The following is a 24616-nucleotide window of genomic DNA, read 5'->3' on the forward strand; positions in this document are numbered from 1 at the left end:
TCCTTCAGTTCAACCCAGTGCATAACTGCTGAATACCCCACTCTCTGGGACTCACACAGATTTAGAGTCAATGCCTTCAAGGAGTGCACAGTCTTAATCTGATCAGGTACCTTGTTTTATATTTTGACAGAGCATTCACATATAGTAAAGCATTATAGAATTTTAGAGAAGTATATTGAAAAATATGTTCATGGTTCTAACTTGAGAGTTCAGCCCATTGCAGCAAGATGTCTACATGGAGGCTTCCTGCAGACAGGAAAGTGTGGGGGTTGCAGATTAAACTATAGTTGAAGAAAATGATTTATTAAATGAAATAGGGCAGCTTTTTCTCTCCAGATCTAGATTTTCCAGGTTTCTGTCTTCCTACTGCTAGACTTATTTTAGCACAAGGCCTATTGCACTGAGGAGTTCCCTCAGATAATGTATACATCGAAGAGAGTCTTTTGTGATTGAAGGCATGTTCTCCTCCACTCTCTCATGAGGAATCGCATTTCTAGATAGGGGAAAACATCCAAACATCACTGATGAACTAGTAGACTGAGCGTTGCCAGCAGGTGGCAGTGTGAGTCTAGTGGAAATAGGAAAGATGCCTGTAGGTGGGGAGGGGGAGCATTGCCTGGCAGCCATTTTAATTTATTTTGCCTTTTCCTTTGACTTTGCCCTCCAACCCTTCCTTCACCATACTTCAAAGGAGAAAATCTTGAGTGCAAGGATATTGCTAATTTAGGCTGAAATTTCTTGACACTGTGACCTCACTGGCATTTATTATAGAATTTGACATATGCTGGTTTATTTGCATTTATTTTTCTCTGAGTTGATCATGAAGGAAATAAAATTTTCTCTTCTATTCTGCTGAGAACTTTCCCAACAATTTCTGTCATGACCACCTTCCAGGAGTATTCTAATCACCAGGATCACTTGGTAAAGTTCCATATGTAATTCTTAAGCTTGTGAAAGCAGTTCCTAGGCAAAATTTGACTTATAAATCCACTGAAGAAATCAACAGTTTGAGAAAATTGTGCTCTCAAGTTATTTTTTCTCTCACCCTAGTGTTGTTGGAGTAACTCTCAATCCTAAATGAAAAGCTGTAGTCAGGACTCCCAGGTAACACCTTATAATGGCATGGTAGAAAAGGAGTGAATTTGGAGTCAGATCTACTTACTCACTGTGTGAACTTGGAAAGATGCTTAATTTCTCTGAGCCTATTTGTTTATCTGTAAAAATGTGGATAACAACCCACAATCACAGGGTTGTTGTGAGGAATAAACGAGATGACACATCGAAGTACCTAGCCATACTTGGCAAATAGGTACTCAATAGTTTTTTCTCCCCTTCTTCTTGCCCTTTCCCCCCATAAGTATTGATTATGGCAGAGCAGCCCCCTGTATTCTAACAGTCACTAGGAAGAGTAGGAGACTTGGAACTTTGAAGAACTGGCATTGATAAATTAAGGTGCATGAGGCTATTTAATGTGGTTTTCACCTTATATATCTTTCTGTTGGGATCTTATATTCTAAGGTCTAGGTTCGATTGGGGAAATAATATTTAATCATAGGGAAAGGTCTTGGGGGCTGCAAGAGTTCCCTTCCCTAGAATGTACGGTGAATGTTTTTGTGGGGCTCTTTGGAAGTAACGGTAATGTAGGGCTACTTTCACCATAGAATCCAGGATTATGAGTAAAAAGACTATCAGTGTGGGGCTTTCATAGGGGATTTATCAACTTCCAGGTGATACTATAGCTGAGAAACAAATTTTACTATGACTTCTCTTTTCGTGTGTTACCACAACAGGAAATTTTAATAGGAGATTCACAGGATGCACTGGTTTGTTTTAGGGTGTGGAACTTTGGTTGACTAATCTTGGTAGAAGTCCTAAGCCCTTAACGCACGACAATATATCAAAGCTAAATCTGGCTTGTGTGGGGCAAAGGCAGAATGGAAATATCATGGAAAAACCACATTCTTACCTTATGTAAGATCTGTTACAGTAACAGATCAAGAGATCCTTTACCGACATAGTAGCTGGGCAACTCTCAAGCCCACTGGGTACCAGTAGGTGAGCCAGAGGAGAGGGCAGAAAGGGACTGCAAAGTCCCAGGCATGGTGGGTCTTAACTTATTCCAGATGTGGAGCGTGACAGCGGCGAGGCCCAGACTCTGTAATTCTCATCCCATAGCTCTGGCTGGGACGACGCCAACAGACAAACTATCCTACATTTGGTCTCAGATCTCCACAGCCAGAATTTAACTGGGTTTTCTGACCAGTGAGGAATTCCCAGCAGAAATTCCCGTGCGGGTTGCGGGCTTTTACTTGGGAATTCCCATTCCCCATGCCAATCGGGCGTGCGCCCTCGGGAGGGTGCCTTGAACCGGAGAAACCAGTCCCTGGTATCTCTGTATTCATCCAAATAAGACAGCCAAAAAGGTGGAAGGGGACTGAAGTCGGCGCCCGGTAAGCTCGACAGGGCCGCCCTACATCACGGAACCGACACTGGGCGTCCTGGTCTCTCTCTCTCCGTACTTCCGCTTTTGGTCACGCCTCCTTTACCCCAGCTAGGGAGGTCGAAGAAGTAACGGCCGCGGGCGTTGCCGGAAGTGTCGTAAAACGCCGGATATCCGGTTCCTCTGGGCGCTCCGGGAGCTGACGGAGAGGGCCGCCGCCCAGCAGTAGACTGTCTCCGCCTGCCAAGCCGCAGTCTCCGCGGTTAGCGAGTGAGCCCCGGCCCGGTCCCTTCTTCCGCCGCCGCCATGGGGTGCACGTTGAGCGCCGAAGATAAGGCGGCGGTGGAGCGAAGCAAGATGATCGACCGCAACTTGCGGGAGGACGGGGAGAAAGCGGCCAAAGAAGTGAAGCTGCTGCTACTCGGTGAGGGGCTGGGGGCGGGGCTGGCGGGGTGGTTTAGAGGGCCCAGGCACCTGAGAGCCCTAATGGGGGGTCGGGCCGGGCGGGAGGAGAGGACCCCGAAGAATCTGGAGGGCGTGACGGACGTGGGGCGGGGTGTGGGGTTGCTGGCTGGTGCCGGAGGGCGTGATGAGGGGTGGGGTTTTGGGGTTGTAGGAATTAGGCTGGAAAGAGGGTGTGTGCCACCATGCTGGGATTGTGTTTAGCGAAGGAGCCTCGAAATGTGGTCCAGTAGGACATTGAGAGTATTAGGGATATGGGAAAAGCTCATAAAGGGAGAGCTGATGTTAGAGAAGGTTTTTCAAGGGAAGGGTTAGAGTGAGTTGGTGTTGAGGACGGGAGAGTGTGTTGGGCTTGTATAATGGATTGTGAGTTTGGAGTATGGTGATACTTTATGACAGATTAGAACTGGGGGGCTTGAATAAGTAATATAAATAGAGAAGGGGGCTTGGACAGAGTGGTCACGTAGGACCCTGTTGTTAGAGAGTGGACATTTTGAGCTCTCGCTGAGGGGGAAGAACCCTGGGTTATCCCGGAACATAAAAGGTGTATGGTTGAAATAACTGACAAGTTCTCAGGTGTAAACGAAAGGAGTTTGAGTGTGGAGGCTGTGTATACTTATCCACTCTTTCCTATCATTTTTGTTTTCTTAAGGTTTTTTTTATAACTCCTTCCATTGTTTTTGTAAAGGGGGAGCTGGTGTGAGCTGAGGATATTTAAGGACTGGCTTGTTTGAGGTTTGTGGCATAGGATGTGATGACAATAGGTTACACAGTGGGAGTTGATGAATATTTGCTGGGGATGATGTGCAGTGGGAATGCAGTTATCTTAGGATAAATTATGGGATTGGACTTACTGTAAAAGATGTGATCGTGACAGACTTCTGTTGAGCTGGGCTTTTTTGTTTGTGTCTTCAAACGAAAAATATTGGCTTCAGGAATTACTGTTTATTTTACTTGACATTAGTTTTAAGTAGTTTTTATGTACAGTAAGATGCATTTTACTCAGCCTGGTTAGTTTTAGAATTTTTGAGAGATTGTTTTCTAGAAGCTCAGTATATAAAATACCCTGATGTCAGCTTACCAATAAATCAGGCCACGTTTTTCTTCACTGTTAGTATTATTTTCTAGGGATCTGTTAGGGAAGAATAAGTGGTTTCTGTAAGCAATAGAACTTTGCTTTTTAAAACAATTGATTTTTGGAAAAAAGAAGTTGCTTTAGGAGAAGTGCCAGATTTTTATGGTGTGAAGCTCCAGAGGACAGAATGCACCACCATAACCCAGCGTTTATTTGGGGTGTTCAGGGAACCCATGCTAGTCTCTTCATGTTAACCTATTTGACAGTTTGTAGATTGCAGAAGCCCTGGTAACAGCTTTTTGAATAAAGAGCGGAAGTTATGCACTGGAGTTTGAGCCTTCAGTTTGGGTACTTGATTTTACAGAATGTATGAAAAAAAAAATTGAAGTTCCAAACTGCTGCTTTTCCATATAACAGGTATCGTTTGTGAATGAGCATGGTCCCTGGTACGTAGTAGATGCTTAAATATGAACTGTTAACCAGCATGTACCAGATACTTTTGGACATAGCTCCTTGGGACCTTTCAGATGTTTGATATAGATAAATTATAGTACTCAATGCATTAGCCTTGTTTCTGTTGATCAGTTGGTTATGAAAGTAAAGGTGTGTTTTTATCTTCTATGATTATTTTGGTTTACATTAATAATCAGAGATCCCCTCAGGATATTAGGCTGTTGTAATGCAGGACTTTATAAATAGTGTGTTTAATTAAAAACAAAATTAAATACATGATCGCTTAGGAAATTTCAAAAGCAGTAGGTAAAAATCAAAGTACTACAACATTTGCTTTTACTTTTGAATTTCATTGTTTTAAATAAGTTTTTTTTTTTTTTATTCTTGAGCAAGTTAAATGAACAGATTCAAGCAGGTTGCAGAGAGAGAGATGCATTTGCTTGAGTCATGACATAACACACATATGAAATTAAAGTTATCTTCCTTGCTTTTTCTATAAACAGAATGCCTTCATAACAGTATACAAATAATTTTGCTGTTGAATACCTCCTTTGATATACATGCAAGTCATTTTTACTTCCTCTCTGAAACTATCAAACTTGGTCTAAGTTGCAGTCATTGTTATTATTTTAACAAAATGAATGTTACCAATTAAAGTTACTGTAGAAATTCAGGAGGAATGCAGTATTGTAATTGTTTTGTTACTTTTTGTTTGAATTTCTTTCAGATGTGTTATTGAGAAGTTCTTGATATACTAATGTCTAATCATAATATTCTGTAAAAAAATTATGTTATACAGGTCTTGCTAACCAGAGTGTAGTGCATAGGATGGCTTGCAGTGTGCTGTTTGTAAATGTTTTATGGTTTTGAAACTTTAAATCATTTTTATGTTTTTAAATCATTTTGTAACTAACTTTTCAAATTTCACAGCAGTTGGAATGATATTTGAACATTTTTGGTATGATTCCACCAGTACACTTTCTGAATTTGGCAACTGAAAATATTTGATTTGGAAGATTTATACCAAGTAGTGTTTAATATCATCTGTAACATTTTGTACTTTATTTTTCAAGTCATAATTTTATAATATAAAGAAAAATGTATGTTATTTTCACCAGGTCCCTCCAGTTTACGTTGGTAGTCTATACAAGTATTATAATTTTAAGCGTGCAGCATGATGTGACCAAAGTTGGGAATCACTGGTATAATGGATATGAGCACTGCTTTTGGAGTCACATAAAACTGAATTCAAAAAAAAAAAAAAAAACTGAATTCAATTCCCACCTCCATTTACTAGCTGTGAGACCCAGAGCATGTACCTTAACCCTAGGAGTCTTATTTTCACATATAAAGTGGGGGATGTGATACTTATTTCTAAAGCTCAAATGAGATATGTAAACTGTTTAGCAAATAAATAGTAACTAAATGGTGACTTCTGTTATTAAAATGATTGGAAAACATCATTTTAATTGCTTTTTTCAAGGGTGTTTCAGACAGATATTTGATTATTTTTCGAATATTAATGAACCCTTTTCAAAAGACCTGCAAAGAATTTTTATATAACTCTTCTGTGGTAAAAGGAATTAAACATTATCTTTTAGTTTTGTGAGTTATTGAATGATCTATTCCTGTGCTATCTTTGTCCATTTCTTGATAGTTCCCCTTAGCAGATCTTGAGAAAGCATTATTATAATGTTTTCTTCTTTAGGATTTTGCTGGTAGTGGCAGGGCAAAAATTAAATTGCATGCAGAGTATTGGAAGAAGAATAAGAATTCACTTAAACCCTATATTTTATAATTTATTTACATCTAAGTATGTGCATGTTACTGACTGAATATGCTTGTTATTGAAAATCAGACTGTCCTATGATAAATATGCTATTATTTTAACTCTCATAAGGTGATATTCTTTATAATGTTTGCTATTTATTTGGCATAAGATTCATAGACAGCTTTGATTTCTTGTGATTATGTATCTCTTGCCTGGGCAAAAGAAACTGGCATAAAAAATAGAGATTCACATGCAAAAATAGGTTGGATTATTTCTTGTAAGAATTTACTATTCTTTGTGTCTTTTATTTGCATTTCTATAGTCTGAAACTGTGGTATCCTTTTCAGCAGTTACAATATTGTGATCTTGCCTGAATATGCTAATTCTGTAGTAAGTATTATTGGAAGGACTGATGCTAAAGCTGAAGCTCCAATACTTTGGCCACCTCATGCGACAAGTTGACTCACTGGAAAAGACTCTGATGCTAGGAAAGGTTGGGGGCGGGAGAAGGGGACGACTGAGAATGAGATGGCTGGATGGCATCACTGACTCTGTGGACGTGAGTTTGAGTGAACTCCGGGAGTTGGTGATGGACAGGGAGGCCTGGCATGCTGTGATTCATGGGGTTGCAGAGAGTCGGACACGACTGAGCGACTGAACTGAACTGAACTGATAGGAATGACCATAGAGTTGGGTGCTTAGTACTTCTGGATTTGATGGGGCCTTTAACTTTTTAATTGTTGCTGCAACTGTGTTTCGTTAATTCCCCAGTGATTAATGAACTGCTCACTACTGCTTCCTCGAGTCAATATATCCAGTACAGAACTTGACTCCCCTCTTCACTTCTCGTCCCCAAATCCACCTCCTGTGAACCTTTCTGTTCTGGGTTTGTCATTCTCAAAATCACCTACCCTGAAAACTGAACTTTTTTTTTAACTCCTGGCTTGCTCTCATCCATATAACCAGTCAGTTGTGTGACTCAGTTGTTAACCAGATTTTTGTATTTCCTGGACCAGTAAAATTAATTTTTTTGTTATTGACTCGACTGATGTCTCCAACATTGTATTTTTCTTAGTAAATATATTTTTTAACTATCCCAAGCGCCATCGATTATGATTACTATTTTAGTTTCCTTTCCTCCATGAAACCTTTTTGATGATCTGAGTTGGATGTGATGTATCCCTCTTTTTGAAACCTCATAGTGCTTTTTGTGCTATCATCTATCTTGTATTATGATTATTTGTAAACTTAGCAGCTCCTAACTATGTATGGCCTTTGAGGGCTGAGTGAACTTGGTATTTTTATATCTGCTGCAGCACCTAATATGCTAAGGTGTTTTGCCTGTAAGAAATAGAAACTCATTCCTACTTGTTCCAGTCAAGGAGGTCTTTGTTGAAAAGACACAGTAGGCAACTCTATAGGCATCAGACATCCAAGGATAGATAAGAAATGAAATACAAGCAGGTCGAATGCACGTGGAATGTAATACTTGTCCCTTCCCCCACTTCTCCTAGAGTAGACTGGTCACTTGCTCTGCTTTGTTGGTAAGTCACCTCTTCAGATCAGCTTTCTCTGCTCACTCAAGACCTCTTTGCTCCTACTTCCCTTCCCCAAGTCTTCAATTTTGACTTACTGTGATACCTCTGGCTTACACCTTGTCTCATCTGGTAGTTCAGGTACTTCATATCATCTGACTTAGGTTCCCAGGATTCTCATTCTGGGTTCCTGGAAAAGAATATCAGATTGGCCCATCTCTGTCAGGTGCCTGCCTGTGGTGGGAATATGGCAGGGTTGTGGGGTATCATGAGTTTCATAAGGCTGACCCTTTCAGGAACTAGGTGGGCCAAGTTCTCTATTAAAAAGGCTTGGCTAGAGAGTTAAAGTTTAATAGATGATAATGCCTACCTAGAAGACACTCATTAAATGTAAGCTGAACTTAATGGAATGAGATTAATTGAAGAGCTAAACGTATCATTGTTTAGTTTTGCTTTAATTCACAAGAGCTTGGCTGCTAATTTTCAACGTCAAGTTGTCATTTTGTGTGGTTGGGAGATGTAGTTAAATTCAGCTTCAGGTAGATGCAAGATTTTAAACTCCCATTATCAACATATCCAACTCAGAGATTTTCTTTTCAGCTGTAGGGGGCTTGAGTTCAATCCCTGGTAGAGGAACTAAGATCCTAAATGGTGTATGGCGAGGCCAAACAAAACAGCAACACATCCAACTAGAATAGTTAATGTCACCTTAATTTAATTACCTTTGATTTTTAATTCAGGAATTAATTTTCTTAAATGCATATAATCAGTTCAGAATCTATGGATCATTGTCCCTACTTCTTCCTGGCTAACTTTTCCCCCTATTATTTTTATGAGCACCGGAAAATTGTCCAGAGCTAAGGGAGGAGGGAAAATGGACCATTTTCCTCCTTGTTAATAACCTCGCTTAGAGGTTTTTGTTAGGGAGTAGGTAAAAACATTTTGCAAAGAGATTGCTCTTAGATTTTAGTTATCCATGCTGTGTCTTCTCCTTCTATTTGGCTTTATATGGAGGTGGGACTTGTTAGGGGAAATGGGAAGGAAGATATGCTTTAAGTATTCAGGAGCTAGAATATTAGCAGTAAAGACCAAAAAGTTAAAATGTGGGTCTTATAAGAATTGTCTAGAGCAGTGGACACTAAATTTGTTCAGATTACCAGTTTGTGGTGTGTTGTTGTTGCTGTTTAGTTGCTAAGTCCTGTCTGACTCTTTGTGAAAGTCCCATCTGACTCTCTGCAACCCATGGACTTGTAGTCCACCAGGCTCCTTTGTCCATGGGATTTCCCAGGCAAGAATACTGGAGTGGGTTGCCATTTCCTTGTCCAGGGGATCTTCCTGACCCAGAGATTGAAGCAGGCATCTCCTGCTTGGCAGGAGATTCTTTATCACTGAGCCACCTGAGAAGCCCATAGGGTAGGATGAATTGAGAGATTGAGATTGACGTATATATACTATTGATATTATGTATAAAATAGATAATGAGAACCTACTGTGTGACTCAGAGAACTCTACTCAGTGCTCTGTGGTGACTTAAATGAAAAGAAAGGAAATCCACAAAAGAAGGGATATGTATATGTACCGCTGATTCACTTTGCTGTACAGAAGAAACTAACCCAACATTGTAAAGCAACTATACGCCAATAAAAATTATTTAAAAACATTTGTTTTGTAGTCAACAGAATGCAGTAGACTAATAAAATCCATCTATTTGGACTGGTAGTTCAGTTGAGAAATAGGAGATAGCATGTAATGTAGGGCACAGAGCAGAGACTGAAAACTGGAAGAGCAGTCCTCATCTCTGAGCTTCATTTTCCTTTTTCTGTACAGTGAGGTCCAGCCTCAGGGGTCCCTTGTCTGTGAAGTTAATATTGTCAACTAGATGAAATATTTTAGCAAGTTATTAAGAAGGCTGTATTTGTGTTATTTCTCTTTTTCTTGAGTTTGAAAGTAGTGTAACATAATAAAGCTGTTTAGGAAGATAGTTAACAAGTTTAAAACTTGAAAGACATAAATTCATGAAGTACTTGTATGTAAATATTCAAGAGGATATAAATAAATTCTTCTAGTATTTGATTTTCCCACCCATTTTAATTATCTTCATTTTGGTAGAATTCTTTATCAGTGTTGGGCAAGTTAGAGTTATCTTTAAACCTTTATCTATCCAGGCTATTGTTTTACCTACGTAGCAATCATCCCTTCATTTCTGTAATTCAAGCTGCTTGAACTGAATAACAGTGTGTTAGGATCATTGTTTAATTGTTCCAGTTTTGATGCAGCACTGTATGTAAATGGAATACACTATTTTCGATGTCTTGCTATTAGGTGCTAACAAATGAACATATCTGATAAGAACCAAGTAAAGAAAGGATAACAGAAAGACCAAGTTTGTTTGATTTGTACCTGAATAAGTACCTAGGTGATCTTTGAAACAATTTTCAGGAGGATATAGTCTTTTGTTTTCTTTTTGGATGTGCTGCACAGCTTATGGGATCTTACTTTCCAACCAGGAATTCAACCAGGGCCCATGACACTGAAAGTGCAGAGTCCTAACCACTGGTCTGCCAGGAAATTCCCAGATAAAGTCTTTAGACATGAGTTTCCTTTGATTTCTGAGTAAAACTTAGAAGATACTTAAGGATTAGCTGAGATACATTGTTCTGTTACTGTTTTTTTGCTATAGTCACATGTCTGTATCTCAAATAGGTAAATGTTTTAATAATCATATAAAAGTCTTAGTTTTTTGAGTGTCGTTAGTATTTTACATCTCAAAAAATTTTCATTGCTTCAAAGTAGATGGTGTCCTAACTTTTTCTAGCTGTTCATATAAATCTACAGCTGGCATGGCAGGTATGTCTCACCAGGATTGAAACATATACTATTTGTATATTTAAATTGTTCTTGTATTTCCTGCTTTTATTCACATGGCCTGCTGTTAACACTTACTACGGTTGTAAAATAGGGACCATTTAACTCAGACCTCTTTAAAATGAGCAAGATAACTTGATTCTTGTCATATTGTAATTAATCTTCCTGTAGTGATTGATCGTGCAACCTGTCTACACTTGGTTAAATACTCAAAATTTCCTTTATCCTTTCAGGTTGGATTTTAAAAGTAAAATAGTATTCCATTGAATTCTGAGAACTTGCGAACATGTTATCTTTAAACATTGTATTTGGATTTCTGTTTTAGTCATGTATTGAAATCCCTAGTTTTTATAGGTTTTATTTAATGGATACTATTTTATACTAAGATATGACCTTGGAACTTACCAATATAATTTTAGAATCATTAGGTTACAAATATATTAAAATCAGTTGAGAAGGGGCAAAGCTCCTCTTTTGAACTAATGAGGAAATGAATTTTGCCCCGACCTTGAAGTTATGTTTTACAAATTACTGTAAATTACAGAAGGATTGTTTTAGAGTGAGATACCTTTAATAGACCATTTCCCCCTCTATTTACTGCAGTTAAAACATGGGAATCATTAACTTCAGAACAGGACTCGGTTTGAAGGAATGATATAAATACTACAATGATTTATGTAGATATTGTAGTTCTGATGTATGTGACGTGATGGCACAGTCTTAACCTTTCTGTGCAAGTTATTTTAATATTGAGTTATGTATGTATTTTTGAAAATAAGAACTACTTCAGTTTAATGATGTAAGTTTTTTTTTTTTTAACCTTTTTGCAGCATTAATAAATCCTCACATGTTTAGGCTCATTTCAGATTATTGAAAATAATTTCCTTTCTTTGTCTATGTCTCAGAAGACAAGTATGTTTCTTATTCTTTTATTTTTGTTATTATAGTTGCAATTAAAATCCACATTCATGTTCTCATTTTCAACTTTTCTTGACCACTTAGAAGTTTATTTAGTAAGCTTTTTGTTTTGGAATAATTTTAGGTTTGTAGGAAAGCTGCAGAAATAATGCATGGAGTTCCTGTATAGTATTTGCTTGATCTTCCTTAGTGTTGATGTATTACATAGCTGTGGTTTATTTGTCAGAACTAAGAGATTAATGTTGATGCATTAATGTTAACTTCACACTTTATTTGAAGTTCAGCAGTTTTTCCATGAATGTTCTTTTTCTGCTGCAGGATCTAATTCAGGACACTGCATTGCATTTAGTCAAGGCTACTTTTCATTAAGCTTTTTGGTTTTCAGTGTTCAGAAGGAGGCTTGTTTATTGACTGTCTGATTGTCTTATGTGTACACAGGTACTTTGCTAGCCTGGAGATATAAATTCAAGTTGTGGAGATATACAAGTAAACAGTGGTAATGGAATGTTGTTATAGAAAGAATAGCCAGTTTTGGTAGGAGGGAGAGACATCTCAGGGGAGTCCTCTCCGAGGTGACATTTGAGATTGACTTTGAAGGATAGATAGGAACTCTTAAGGCAGAGAGTAGAGAGAAGCACATCCAGGCAGAGGGAATAGTATGTACAAAGACTCAGAAATATGAATGAGCAAATAGATTTGCCCTGGAGTAAAGGGTTGGCATGGGAGGAGTGTAGGAGGTAAGGCTGGAAAGGTATACAGGGGATTTGGAGAGTATAGATTTGAATTTAGATTTGTTGTTGTTTAGTCCAACTTTGCGACCCTGTGGACTGTAGCCAGCCAGGCTCTTCTGTCCATGGGATTTCCCAGGCAAGAATACTGGAGTGGGTTGCCATTTCCTTCTGCAGGGGATCTTCCAGACCCAGGGTTCGAACCCGCATCTCCTGCACTATGGGTGGATTCTTTACCACTGAACCACCAGGGAAGCCACTAGATAAAGATAAATACAGATAGAATTTGGGGGAAATCATCTAGAGACTTTGCATTCTCCTCCCTTTTATTACCTCTTTTTTTTGCCATTCTACTACTAATTCATGCTGTAATAAAGGTTAGTAGAAGGAAATACATGTATGAACCCAGACTTTTTGGGGTTTTGACTTATAGCATTGGTGAGCATTTATATGGTAAAGGAAATTGAAATTGTAGATATCCATAGGGATGTATAACTGAATTTGAATTGAAACTGAATTGAAATTATAGACAACTGAATTTATATTTTGTTATTGGTGAATTTTTAAAGTTGGTATTTGCATTCAGTTAAATAGGCATTTAGAAAAGTGCTGTATGCTGCCATCAATGTTTGAGACTTAGGTAGCGATATGAATGTAATATTTTTAGATGTGAAAATTTGATGAATGGATGTAACATTACAGTTAATTTTGTAGGACGTCACTGCTGTGAATTATTTGTATGGGTTAAATATGTATTTCACATTTCTGTCTCACAGGAAAATTTTGAGGCAGAGCTAGCTGGTAAGAAATGTGCCTATTCAGAAATAGTTTTCGGTCAGGTCACATGTACATACCATGTAATTTAGCCTTAGCACTACAGTGACTTTATGTTGCTCTGCTTTCAAAGAAATAAAAGGAAAGTTACTCACCAGAAGCCAGGATTAGAACATTGCAGCAGTCAGAAAATGAGCCCCCTTCTTGCTCACAAATGACTGATCCCTTAAGCACACTTGTTATATTTCATAAAAGTGAAGAAGAGAGCCTACCTCCCCCTTTTAATTGACTTGTTGTCCAAAGAAAACACATGATCTTTAGTAACACTGTTCATATTCTCAAGTGAAAATATTTTGAGGAGAGCTACTTGGCTAAGTGAGCTGCCTCTTTTTTCAAAAATATTTTGTCCCCATTTAGGTGGTTTATGATGGAGAAGGCAATGGCAAGCCACTCCAGTACTCTTGCCTAGAAAATCCCATGGACGGAGGAGCCTGCTAGGCAGCAGTCCATGGGGTCGCTACGAGTCAGACATGACTGAGCGACTTCACTTTCCCTTTTCATTTTCACACATTGGAGAAGGAAATGGCAACCCACTCCAGTGTTCTTGCCTGGAGAATCCCAGGGACGGGGGAGCCTGATGGGCTGCCGTCTGTGGGGTCACACAGAGTTGGACACGACTGAAGTGACTTAGCAGCAGCAGCAGCAGGTGGTTTATGAACATTAACTTTCTACTTTTTGATTTATAATATGGCTTGTAAAATGATAGGATCATGTCTGTGAAAGATGTGAAGCGGAACAAACCCTACACCACTGTGTAAGCCAGACATATTTTGGTTGTTAGAGATTTTAAAAAAATTCTCCCCATCCCTTATTGCATATTTACCGTCTGGAAATATTTAATGAAAAAGTAATTGATACTGGGAGGAGACACATAGGTAACTTCAGATAACTGGTAATGTTTAACTTTTTATATTGAGTGATAGGTACACATATATTTGTTTTGTCTCTCACATGTTATAAATATCTCTTTCATATTCAGTATTTAATTGAAGCAACTTAAAAAGGTTTAAAGGCCAGAAAAGGGGTTCAGTTAGGTTCAGTCGCTCAGTCATGTCCGACTCTTTGCGACCCCATGAATCACATCACGCCAGGCCTCACTGTCCATCACCAACTCGTGGAGTTCACTCAAACTCATGTCCATCAAGTTGGTGATGCCATCCAGCCATCTCATTCTCTGTCGTCCCCTTCTCCCCCTGCCCCCAACCCCTCCCAGCATCAGAGACTTTTCCAGTGAGTCAACTCTTTGCATGAGGTGGCCAAAGTATTGGAGTTTCAGCTTTAGCATCAGTCCTTCCAATGAACACCCAGGATTGATCTCCTTTAGAATGGACTGGTTGGATCTCCTTGCAGTCCAAGGGACTCTCAAGAGTCTTCTCCAGCGCCACAGTTCAAAAGCATCAATTCTTCAGCGATCAGCTTTCTTCACAGTCCAACTCTCACATCCATACATGACCACTGGAAAAACCATACCCTTGACTAGACGGACCTTGGTTGGCAAAGTAATGTTTCTGCTTTTTAATATGCTATCTAGGTTGGTCATAACTTTCCTTCCAAGGAGTAAGTGTCTTTTAATTTCATGGCTGCAATCAGCATCCGCAGTGATTTTGGAGCCCAAAAAAATAAAGTCTGACACTGTTTCCACTGTTTTTCCATCTATTTCCCATGAAGTGATGGGACCAGATGCAATGATCTTAGTTTTCTGAATATTGAGCTTCAAGCCAACCTTTTCACTCTCCTCTTTCACTTTCATCAAGAGGCTTTTAAGTTCCTCTTCACTTTCTGCCGTAAGGGTGGTGTCATCTGCATATCTGAGGTTATTGATATTTCTCCCGGCAATCTTGATTCCAGCTTGTGCTTCTTCCAGCCCAGCGTTCCTCAAGGGGTAGGAGAAGGGGACGACCGAGAATGAGATGGCTGGATGGCATCACTGACTCTGTGGACATGAATTTGAGTGAACTCTGGGAGTTGGTGATCGACAGGGAGGCCTGGCGTGCTGTGATTCATGGGGTCGCGGAGACTGAACTGAACTGAACTGAACTTTTTAAGGCAGTTCCATTCAAAGTGGTGGTCGTAGTGGTTTTGTTTTGTTGGGTCACAAGGGATAGAAACTCACTCAAACTAGCTTAGAGTTGAGGAGGGGAATTATTGTTAAACTAGAGATAGATTTATGAAAACTACAGGAAGAGCTGAAGAATCAGGCTGCAGAAACTGGAGCAGTACTGGCATTGGCCACCTGTTGTCTGCCTTTATTCTGTTTCTTTCTCATTGTCTTCATTATTCACTATTTCTGCCTCTTTTTACTTTGTCTTTACAATTCTCCTTTGTGTCTTCCTCTCTTTTTTGTCTCCTTGGTCCCATACATTCTCATTCTCTCTTCCCTCAGTTATTTTTAGTGTCTTCTTTTGTGCAGTGTCTCTCTCATGACATCTCTGAGTCTCTCTGTGCATTTGTTTATACTGTTCTCTCTCCAGACCAACTTTCTGAATCCTTTCCTTTATGGGGGACTTCCCTCATGTCTCAAACGGTAAAGAATCTGCCTGCAGTGCAGGAGACCTGGGTTCGATCCCTGGGTCAGGACAATCCCCTGGAGAAGGGAATGGCAATGCACTCCAGTCTTCTTGCCTGGAAAATTCCATGGACAGAGGAGCCTGGCAGGCTGCAGTCCATGGTGTTGCAGAGTCAGCCATGACTGAGCGACTAACATACCTTTATGGTATTGATGTGCTATAATGGTAGTCTAAATTTTCATACATTGTGATCTTGTAGTTTAGGGTGACTTTTTCTGTGTCTTCTAATGCAGAGTCCTCCAATAATTGATTGGTTCTACTCATCTTTTGGAACTAGGTCACAGAGGGTGTAGGCCTTCTGTCAGCCTGTGACTGGGTGGGTCCTGTGTGAGCTATTTACTGATTATCCAGTCATAGAGAGGGGCATGGCCCAGATCCTGTGGTCCCCAACCCGCAAATGAAATAGGGATGTCTCCAGAGGAGGTTATGGGCAGCCAGGTACTCTTAATATATCAATTAAGTTTAATAAAAATTTCTTAGTGCACTTTTAGTCTCTTTGGTGATTGGTATATAGTTACTTCCTAGAAAAATCTTTCTCAGAGAGGAGACCCTTTATCTTTGTCCTGTTCACAACTCACTGCCATCTTTAATTGTTAAGATATTCATTCATTCATGTAATGAGCACTCAACATTTGTTGCACTCTTCCAGGTATTGGATACAGAGTGGACAGGACAGACTGATACCATTTAATTTCGCTGAAGCGGATAATGGGTATAAGAGAGCTGGAAAAGGGTTTGAGAATAAAGTTTAGAGGGGAATGGGGGGAATAGGGGGCTTCCCTGGTGGCTCAGATGGTAAAGAATCTGCCTGCAATGCAGGAGACCTGGGTTTGATCCCTGGATTGGGAAGATCCCCTGGAGGAGGGCATGGCAACCCAGTCCAGTATTCTTGCCTGGAGAATCCCCATGGACAGAGGAGTTTGGTAGGCTACGGACCATGGGGTTGCAAAAGAGTCGGGCATGACTGAACGACTAAGCACAGCTTAGGGGAGAATAGGAGACTTGTGAGTGAGCCTGAATGTATTGTCAAGTATAGTTGTGAGGTGAGAGTTGAAGGCATAGCCACGAATGGGTGTGGGGATGACTAAAGATAGCAGAGGAATGGAAATGTCCTATTTCTGTTAACTGCCCACATTGAAAATTCCATCTATTGCAACTGGCATTTGCAAAATGTGATTAGGCAACGCTGAATCTCATAGAAACTCAAGCCATTTTTCCCACAGTTAATATGTGTCTACTCTGTCCTAGAATGTGCTCTAGATTGGGGAAAGAGACACAAAAAGAAGGCACTGTTTTTGTGCTTTCGAGGAGTGTGCTTTTGAGTTTAGGGCTCAGTTCAGTTCAGTCGCTCAGTTGTGTCTGACTCTTTGCGACCCCATGAATCAGCACGCCAGGCCTCCCTGTCCATCACCAACTCCCGGAGTTCACTCAAACTCATGTCCATCGAGTCGGTGATGCCATCCAGCCATCTCATTCTTGTCGTCCCCTTCTCCTCCTGCCCCCAATTCCTCCCAGCATCAGAGTCTTTTCCAGTGAGTCAACTCTTCACATGAGGTGGCCAAAGTATTGGAGTTTCAGCTTTAGCATCAGTCCTTCCAATGAACACCCAGGATTGATCTCCTTTTGAATGGACTGGTTGGATCTCCTTGCAATCCAAGGGACTCTCAAGAGTCTTCTTTAGTGCCACAGTTCAAAAGCATCAATTCTTCGGCGATCAGCTTTCTTCACAGTCCAGCTCTCACATCCATACATGACCACTGGAAAAACCATAGCCTTGACTAGACGGACCTTGGTTGGCAAAGTAATGTTTCTGCTTTTTAATATGCTATCTAGGTTGGCCATAACTTTCCTTCCAAGGAGTAAGCGTCTTTTAATTTCATGGCTGCAATCAGCATCCGCAAAAAGAGCAGCAAAAAGCAAAGGAGAAAAGGAAAGATATAAGCATCTGAATGCAGAGTTCCAAAGAATAGCAAGGAGAGATAAGAAAGCCTTCTGTGATCAATGCAAAGAAATAGAGGAAAACAACAGAATAGGCAAGACAAGAGATCTCTTCAAGAAAATTAGATACACCAAGGGAACATTTCATGCAAAGATGGGCTTGATAAAGGACAGAAATGGTATGGACCTAACAGAAGCAGAAGATATTGAGAAGAGGTGGCAAGAATACACAGAAGAACTGTACAAAAAAGATCTTCACGACCAAGATAATCACAATGGCGTGATCACTCACCTAGAGCCAGACATCTTGGAATGTGAAGTCAAGTGGGCCTTAGAAAGCATCACTATGAACAAAGCTAGTGGAGATGATGGAATTCCAGTTGAGTTTAGGGCTAGTGGAATACTAAACAGACCCCAACCCAAATAATTAATTTGTTCAGATGTTAGTGTTTTGGTGTTTGACATTAACCTGTGTAGGGTCAGATTGAACCTGGTCAGCGTCACTTTGAGGAAGAATTACAGAGATGTGGAAGGATTTTCAGGTTGTACCAAAAAGAGTTTCCATTGTAATCAAAATCAGGAAAAACCCATTAGCAGTTTATGAGATTAGGAGCTGGAAAGAGAGTCAAAAATTTTTTTCTTATAGAGTAGCCAGAGCTGGCTAGAGATAAAATGAGATGATGTGATTGGGAACGACAGTTTGGGGCTTAATCTTGGAAATTAACTTCTAGGGCTGATGCTGAAAGGGAATAATCTGTGCCAACCAGCAGAGCAGGGAGTATTAATTGACTGTGTTCAGAGGGAATAGGGGAGGCTTCAGCAAAGAGTTGAGTTTGAATTGAATAGTATTTTCAAGAATGTTTAAATGCAGAAGACTGGCATGCTTAGAGGAACAGTGGACTGGGTGAAAAAATTATATTTTAGGTTAAGGAAACTTGCTAATTTCATGAGGAAAAAAACTTCTCCTGCAAGACTATAAATTTCTAAACTTATTTGTCTCTGAAGTCTCAATGTCAAGCAGTGCCAGGCAATGCAAGATATGTTTGTGTGGTTTTTTTGTTTGTTTCAAAGGCTGAATAACAATTTTTGTTTGTTCTGTGACGTTTTCCCCATCTGTAATTTTGCTAACCATTTCTTTTACTGAGTTCGAAAGCTGGGAACTAGTCTTTGTGTTAAGTATTGTACCTTGAAAAGCATGTTGAATGAAATGTCAGTTTTCTACCTTAATCTGAATTTTTATTCTGTTAGCTACTTTTGCCTTAATAGAAAGGAATCAGTATGAACAATAGATAATCTTTTTTAAAACATTTATTTTTAATTGAAGGATAATTGCTTTACAGTATTGTGTTGATTTATGCCAAACAGCAACATGAGACCCCTCCCACAATAGATAATCTTATTGGAAATAGCATGAATTGTGCATCGGTGATCTTTAGTTATAGATATTCACATTTTTTTTATGAATAGTAATCATTTTGAATGTTATTCTAGTTTGAGACTGTATAAATACAGAATATCCTTGAGCATGATTATAGGAGCTTGGCTGCTAGACAGCTCTTACCTTCTCACTGTTGTTGCGCTCTTTAATTCTTTCTGCTCTTTGTTCCTTGACTAGAGTGCATAACTGGAGAACATGCTGATCACTGTGTTATGGTAGTACTGTGGATTGTTGGATTAATAGGAAGATGTGACTCCATGGTTTGATTTGAAGCCTCTGTGTGTCAGAATTAGTTAGTCTGCCTTTAGTATTGTAATACAGTCATTGAATATTAGCATACAGCCATAAAGCACATTTAGGCCAAAATCCTTCACCTTTTATGTATAAGGAAACTGGGCATTAAATTAGGTGACTTGCCCACAGTCACAAGCTAGTCATGGCAGAGCTAGGACCAAAGTCTCCTCTTGCATAGAGTGTGTTACTGCATGGCTGCCCTGGTGGCTCAGATGGTAAAGAATCTCCCTGCAGTGTGGGAGACCCAGGTTCGATCCCTGGGTTGGGAAGATCCCCTGCAGAAAGGCATTTAACTAAAAAAATCTTTTAAAGTGCCTGAGTTTTGAACTGTGGTGTTGGAAGACTCTTGAGAGTCCCTTGGACTGCAAGGAGATCCAACCAGTCCATTCTAAAGGAGATCAGTCCTGGGTGTTCATTGGAAAGACTGATGCTAAAGCTGAAACTCCAATACTTTGGCCACGTCATGTGAAGAGTTGACTCGCTGGAAAAGACTCTGATGCTGGGAGGGATTAGGGGCAGGAGGAGAAGGGGACGACAGAGAATGAGATGGCTGGATGGCATCAGCGACTCGATGGACGTGAGTTTGAGTGAACTCCGGGAGTTGGTGATGGACAGGGAGGCCTGGTGTGCAGTGATTCATGGGGTTGCAAAGAGTCGGACACGACTGAGTAACTGAACTGAACTGAACTGAGTTGTAAATGAAAGGTGAAAATAATTTAGAAAGAAAAATAAAATTTACTGACCAAGCTTTCAATTTGCTGTGGGAGAGATGATGTCTATACCTCTTCCTGTCATATGTTCCCATAGTCTGATTTTGGAGGCCTATGGAGAGTCCATGAGCTGTATCTTGGTCTAGCACTGGCTAGAGGGTTATTCAAAAATAGTGACATGCTGGCGGCTGTGCAGACCTCTAGAAAAGAGGTTATGCTGCAGCTGTAATTCTGGGCTTTTAGGAGTTTCATGATTTCACCACAGAAACAAGTGTTTGAAAGGAAAAGAGATTTTTCAGGTGCCACTGGAATAACTACTAGTATATGAGGTAGAAGGAGGTAGTAGTGCAGAGACCTGTGGGGAAAAGAAAAAGCTGCAGAGGTGCAGATGGGTGAGAAGTGTGGGAGAAGAGATAGCAGGCAGGAGTATCTAAAACTGAAAATAGATTTAAGGAAGAAAGTGTCTTTGTTTCTCAGGGTGGGGCAGAGAAAATGACTAATGCTTTGATGTAGTGTGCTGTAGCTTTTAGGTTGTAAGTTGCTGTTTAAGTGTGTGACTTCAGATTCTATCTATGGTATTGTTGTGAGAGAGCAGTTAAGTAGTTACACCATTTCTACTGCGATTTTGAATCAACATCAATATCCAGTATCCAACAAGTTTTTATTAAGTTAAGCTCTTTGGGCCTTAACATCACTTGGTGGTACTCAGAACAGAGAAAACAGCATTCACAAATAATGGCTAGTTAAAATTTATTGAATACCTCATATGTACTGGGCCCTGCTCTAAGAATCTCCTATGGACTCCTGTTTTATAGATGAGGAAATTTATTATGCCTGATGGCACACAAATATGAAAGAGCATAATAAACTCACGTACCTTCTTTGGGCGGACTTTAAAGCTTTCTTTTAGTCGAAAGAGAAAAAGAGGAGGTATCAGGTGACACGGTGTTTTTGAGCGTCAGCCATCTTTCAGGGTTAATTTTTAAAATCAGTGTCTATGTAAGCTAAATGTGTTTACTGATATATAATGATTTATTTATGCTAGCTATTCACTGACCTTAAAAAAGAAAACCTGCAAAGAAATCATCACCCCCTCTTACTTTCACACCCATAATATAGTATATGTTGTGGGAAGAAGTAGAGGGGGCCTGTGATGTGAAACCTGCTCTCAAGGAGCTCCTTAAAAGTAAAATTTAGAATATATTTAGGTAATTATAGTGATTTTACAGTAGAGTATATATTGGTAAATTGTTTTTGGTTTTATAGTGTTGGTGATTGTGTGCACTAAGCTGTACACGTTTCTTTCTTGTTCTGTTTGACAGTTTATAACATGATTTTTAAATTATTAATAATTTATTCTCTGCAGACTGCCTTACTTCTTTTTTTGAGAACAGGGCCATCTAACTTAGTTATTTGTCTTCATTTTCTCTCAAAAATCTCTATAACTTCAGCTCTCAGCCTTTTTTCTTTTTTATATAGGATGTCCCTTAGATAAATATCGTTAAAAGGATAAATCTTTTAAGCTGAACTTATCCCATTCCTTCCTGTCTCTGGAAACTTCCAGATTTTACCCCTGTGTATCCCATCACCTGCCCAGTTCTACCTCTTCTGCCTGCAAAGTCATCTTCAGTTCCTTCCTCTCCAAGGCATAGTTGGTCTTTGCAATTCTTTTATGTCTACTCCATTCTTTATATCCTTACTATTGAAGATTGGAGATAGTTAAGTGAATCTCTCCTTAAACTTGATGAATTTTGAAGGAAAATATGTAAAAAGATGTAGATAAAATTAGGAACTTTCAAACACCACATGTAAGTGGGGGAAGAAGGTGAGACAAGGGAAGCAGTTTAGGGAAAACCTAAGAGTGAGAAGTTACTAGAGAACTTACTATTGAAGCAGTGGAGCACAGAGGATTGAGGTGAAAGTATAGAGTTCAGACTCAAGAAAAAGGGTTATAGAAGATGTTATAAGAATTTGGAGAATTATTAGATAAACTGAATTTTTTAAAAAATAGAGCCATTTGGAGATGATGAGAAGGAAGAGGGGCCTTAAGCTAGAAGTTTGAGAAAATTATAGCAGTAACATACAATAGATATAATGTCAGGCTCAGACATGTGAAGAATAGAAAGCATTAATTTGAGAAATGCAAAAGAGGAAGATTTGTTACAGCCTGATGTAAAGAGAGAAGGGTGGGTGGCTTCCAGATGACTCTTAGATTTCGTACTTGGAAGAAAGATAAGATGGTGGTGCTTTTCATAGTGATCTAGAAACTGAATGGGTCAGACTTGGTATAAAGTGATTCTTTTCTTTACTTGTATGAATGCCCACTGAAACAGATCCTGTGTTTAGTTCTGTGGTAAGAGGTGCTTTCTTTTAAGAGATAGAACTAGATGCCTGATAAAAACCTGTATGTTGTGTGATAATGTTGTATGGTAAAGAGAAGACAAACTGACATTTTATCAGTAGCTTTGGAAAAACGAGAGAGAGCAACATTTAAAAAAATCAGCACCTTCATGGGGTAGAACTTAGTGGGATGAGTAGAAATTGATTCTGAGATTAATAAACTTATTTCACTCAAAATAATCCAACATCAGTGATTGAAATGCATTTTCATTATATAAAAGAATGGTATATATTACTTCATTAATCACTACTTTTCATAGTTAATTTTGTAGTTGTTGCTAACGTAGGATAATCTGGGAATCCTGTGTTTGAGACTATATAAAATATAACTGGTGTGCTTTTGTATTCTCTTCCTCAGAATGAAATCATTAAGGTTTTTTATATATGCATGGGCAAAATCACTTCTTTCCAACACTACTATTCAGTTCAGTTCAGTCGTGTCCAACTCTTTGCGATCCCATGGACTGCAGCACACCAGGCTTCACTATCCATCATCAACTCCAGGAGCTTACTCAAACTCGAGTTAGTGATGATATCCAACCATCTCATCCTCTTTCGTCCCCTTCTCTTCCTGCCTTCAATCTTTGCCAGCATCAGGGTTTTTTCCAGTGAGTCAGTTCTTCCCATCAGCTGGACAGAGTATTGGAGTTTCAGCTTCAGCATCAGTCCTTCCAGTGAATATTCAGGACTGATTTCCTTTAGGATGGACTGGTTGGATCTCCTTGCAGTTCAAGGGACTGTCAAGAGTCATCTTCAACACCACAGTTCAAAAGCATCAATTCTTCAGTGCTCAGCTTTCTTTGTAGTCCAACTCTCACATCCATACATGACTACTGGAAAAACCACAGCTTTGACTAGACAGACCTTTGTTGGCAAAGTAATGTCTCTGCTTTTTAATATGCTGTCTAGGGTGGTCATAGCTTTTCTTCCAAGGAGAAAGCGCCTTTTAATTTCATGGCTGCACTTAGCACCTGCAGTGATTTTGGAGCCCTCCAAAATAAAATCTGCCGCTGTTTCCATTGTTTCCCCATCTATTTGCCATGACGTGATGGGACCAGATGCCATCATCTTAGTTTTCTTGAATGTTGAGGTCTAAGCCAACTTTTTTACTCTCCTCTTTCACTTTCATCAAGAGGCCCTTTAGTTCTTCTTCGCTTTCTGCCATAAGGGTGGTGTCATCTGCCTATCTGAGGTTATTGATATTTCTCCCGGCAATCCTGATGCCAGCTTGTGCTTCATCCAGCCCGCGTAACACATGATGTACTCTCAATATAAGTTAAATAAGCAGGGTGACAATATACAGCCTTGATGTACTCCTTTCCCAATTTGGAACCAGTCTGTTGTTCCATGTCCAGTTCTAACTGTTGCTTCTTGACCTGCATACAGATTGCTCAGGGGGGAGGTCAGGTGGTCTGGTATTCCCATCTCTTGAAGAATTTTCCACAGTTTGTTTTGATCCACACAGTCAATGGCTTTGGCGTAGTCAATAAAGCAAAAGTAGATGTTTTTCTGGAATGCTCTTGCTTTTTCGATGATACAATTTGAACTCTGGTTCCTCTGCCTTTTCTAAATCCAGCGTGAACATCTGGAAGTTCACGGTTCACACACTGTTGAAGCCTCCTGGCTTGGAGAATTTTGAGCATTACTTTGCTAGTGTGTGAGATGAGTAAGGTTGTGCGGTAGTTTGAACATTCTTTGGCATTGCCTTTCTATGGGATTGGAATGAAAACAGACCTTTCCCAGTCCTGTGGCCACTGCTGAGTTTTCCAAATTTGTTGGCATATTGAGTGCATCACTTTCACAGCATCATCTTTTAGGATGTGAAATAGCTCAACTGGAATTCCACCACCTCCACTAGCTTTGTTCGTAGTGATGCTTCCTAAGGCCCACTTGACTTCACATTCCAGAGTGTCTGGCTCTAGGTGAGTGATCACACCATCCTGGTTATCTGGGTCATGAAGATCTTTTTGTATAGTTCTTCTGTGTATTCTTGGCCACCTCTTCTTAATATTGTCTGCTTCTGTTAGGTCCATACCATTTCTGTCCTTTATTGTGCCCATCTTTGCATGAAATATTATCTTGGTTTCTCTGATTTTCTTGAAGAGATCTCTAGTCTTTCCCATTTTATTGTTTTCCTCTATTTTTTTCCATTGATCACCGAGGAAGGCTTTCTCATCTCTTCTTGCTG

At 39.6% G+C, this 24616-nt stretch overlaps 1 protein-coding gene across 1 annotated transcript in view; it reads left to right on the forward strand.

Annotated features, from left to right (window-relative positions):
* Positions 1-2608: 2608 nt before the first annotated feature.
* The window catches only part of GNAI3 (G protein subunit alpha i3), a 46010-nt gene continuing 24002 nt past the window's right edge, over positions 2609-24616 (forward strand). The window contains exon 1 of the mRNA XM_055403813.2: positions 2609-2864. Within this exon, the coding sequence (XP_055259788.1) occupies positions 2747-2864 (118 nt within the window). The 5' untranslated portion in view covers positions 2609-2746. The remainder of the gene's footprint in view (positions 2865-24616) is intronic.

This window comes from Moschus berezovskii, chromosome 4 (genome assembly GCF_049115385.1).
Source record: "Moschus berezovskii isolate FMDL1 chromosome 4, NW_MosBer_1.0, whole genome shotgun sequence".
Classification (NCBI taxonomy): Eukaryota; Metazoa; Chordata; class Mammalia; order Artiodactyla; family Moschidae; genus Moschus; species Moschus berezovskii.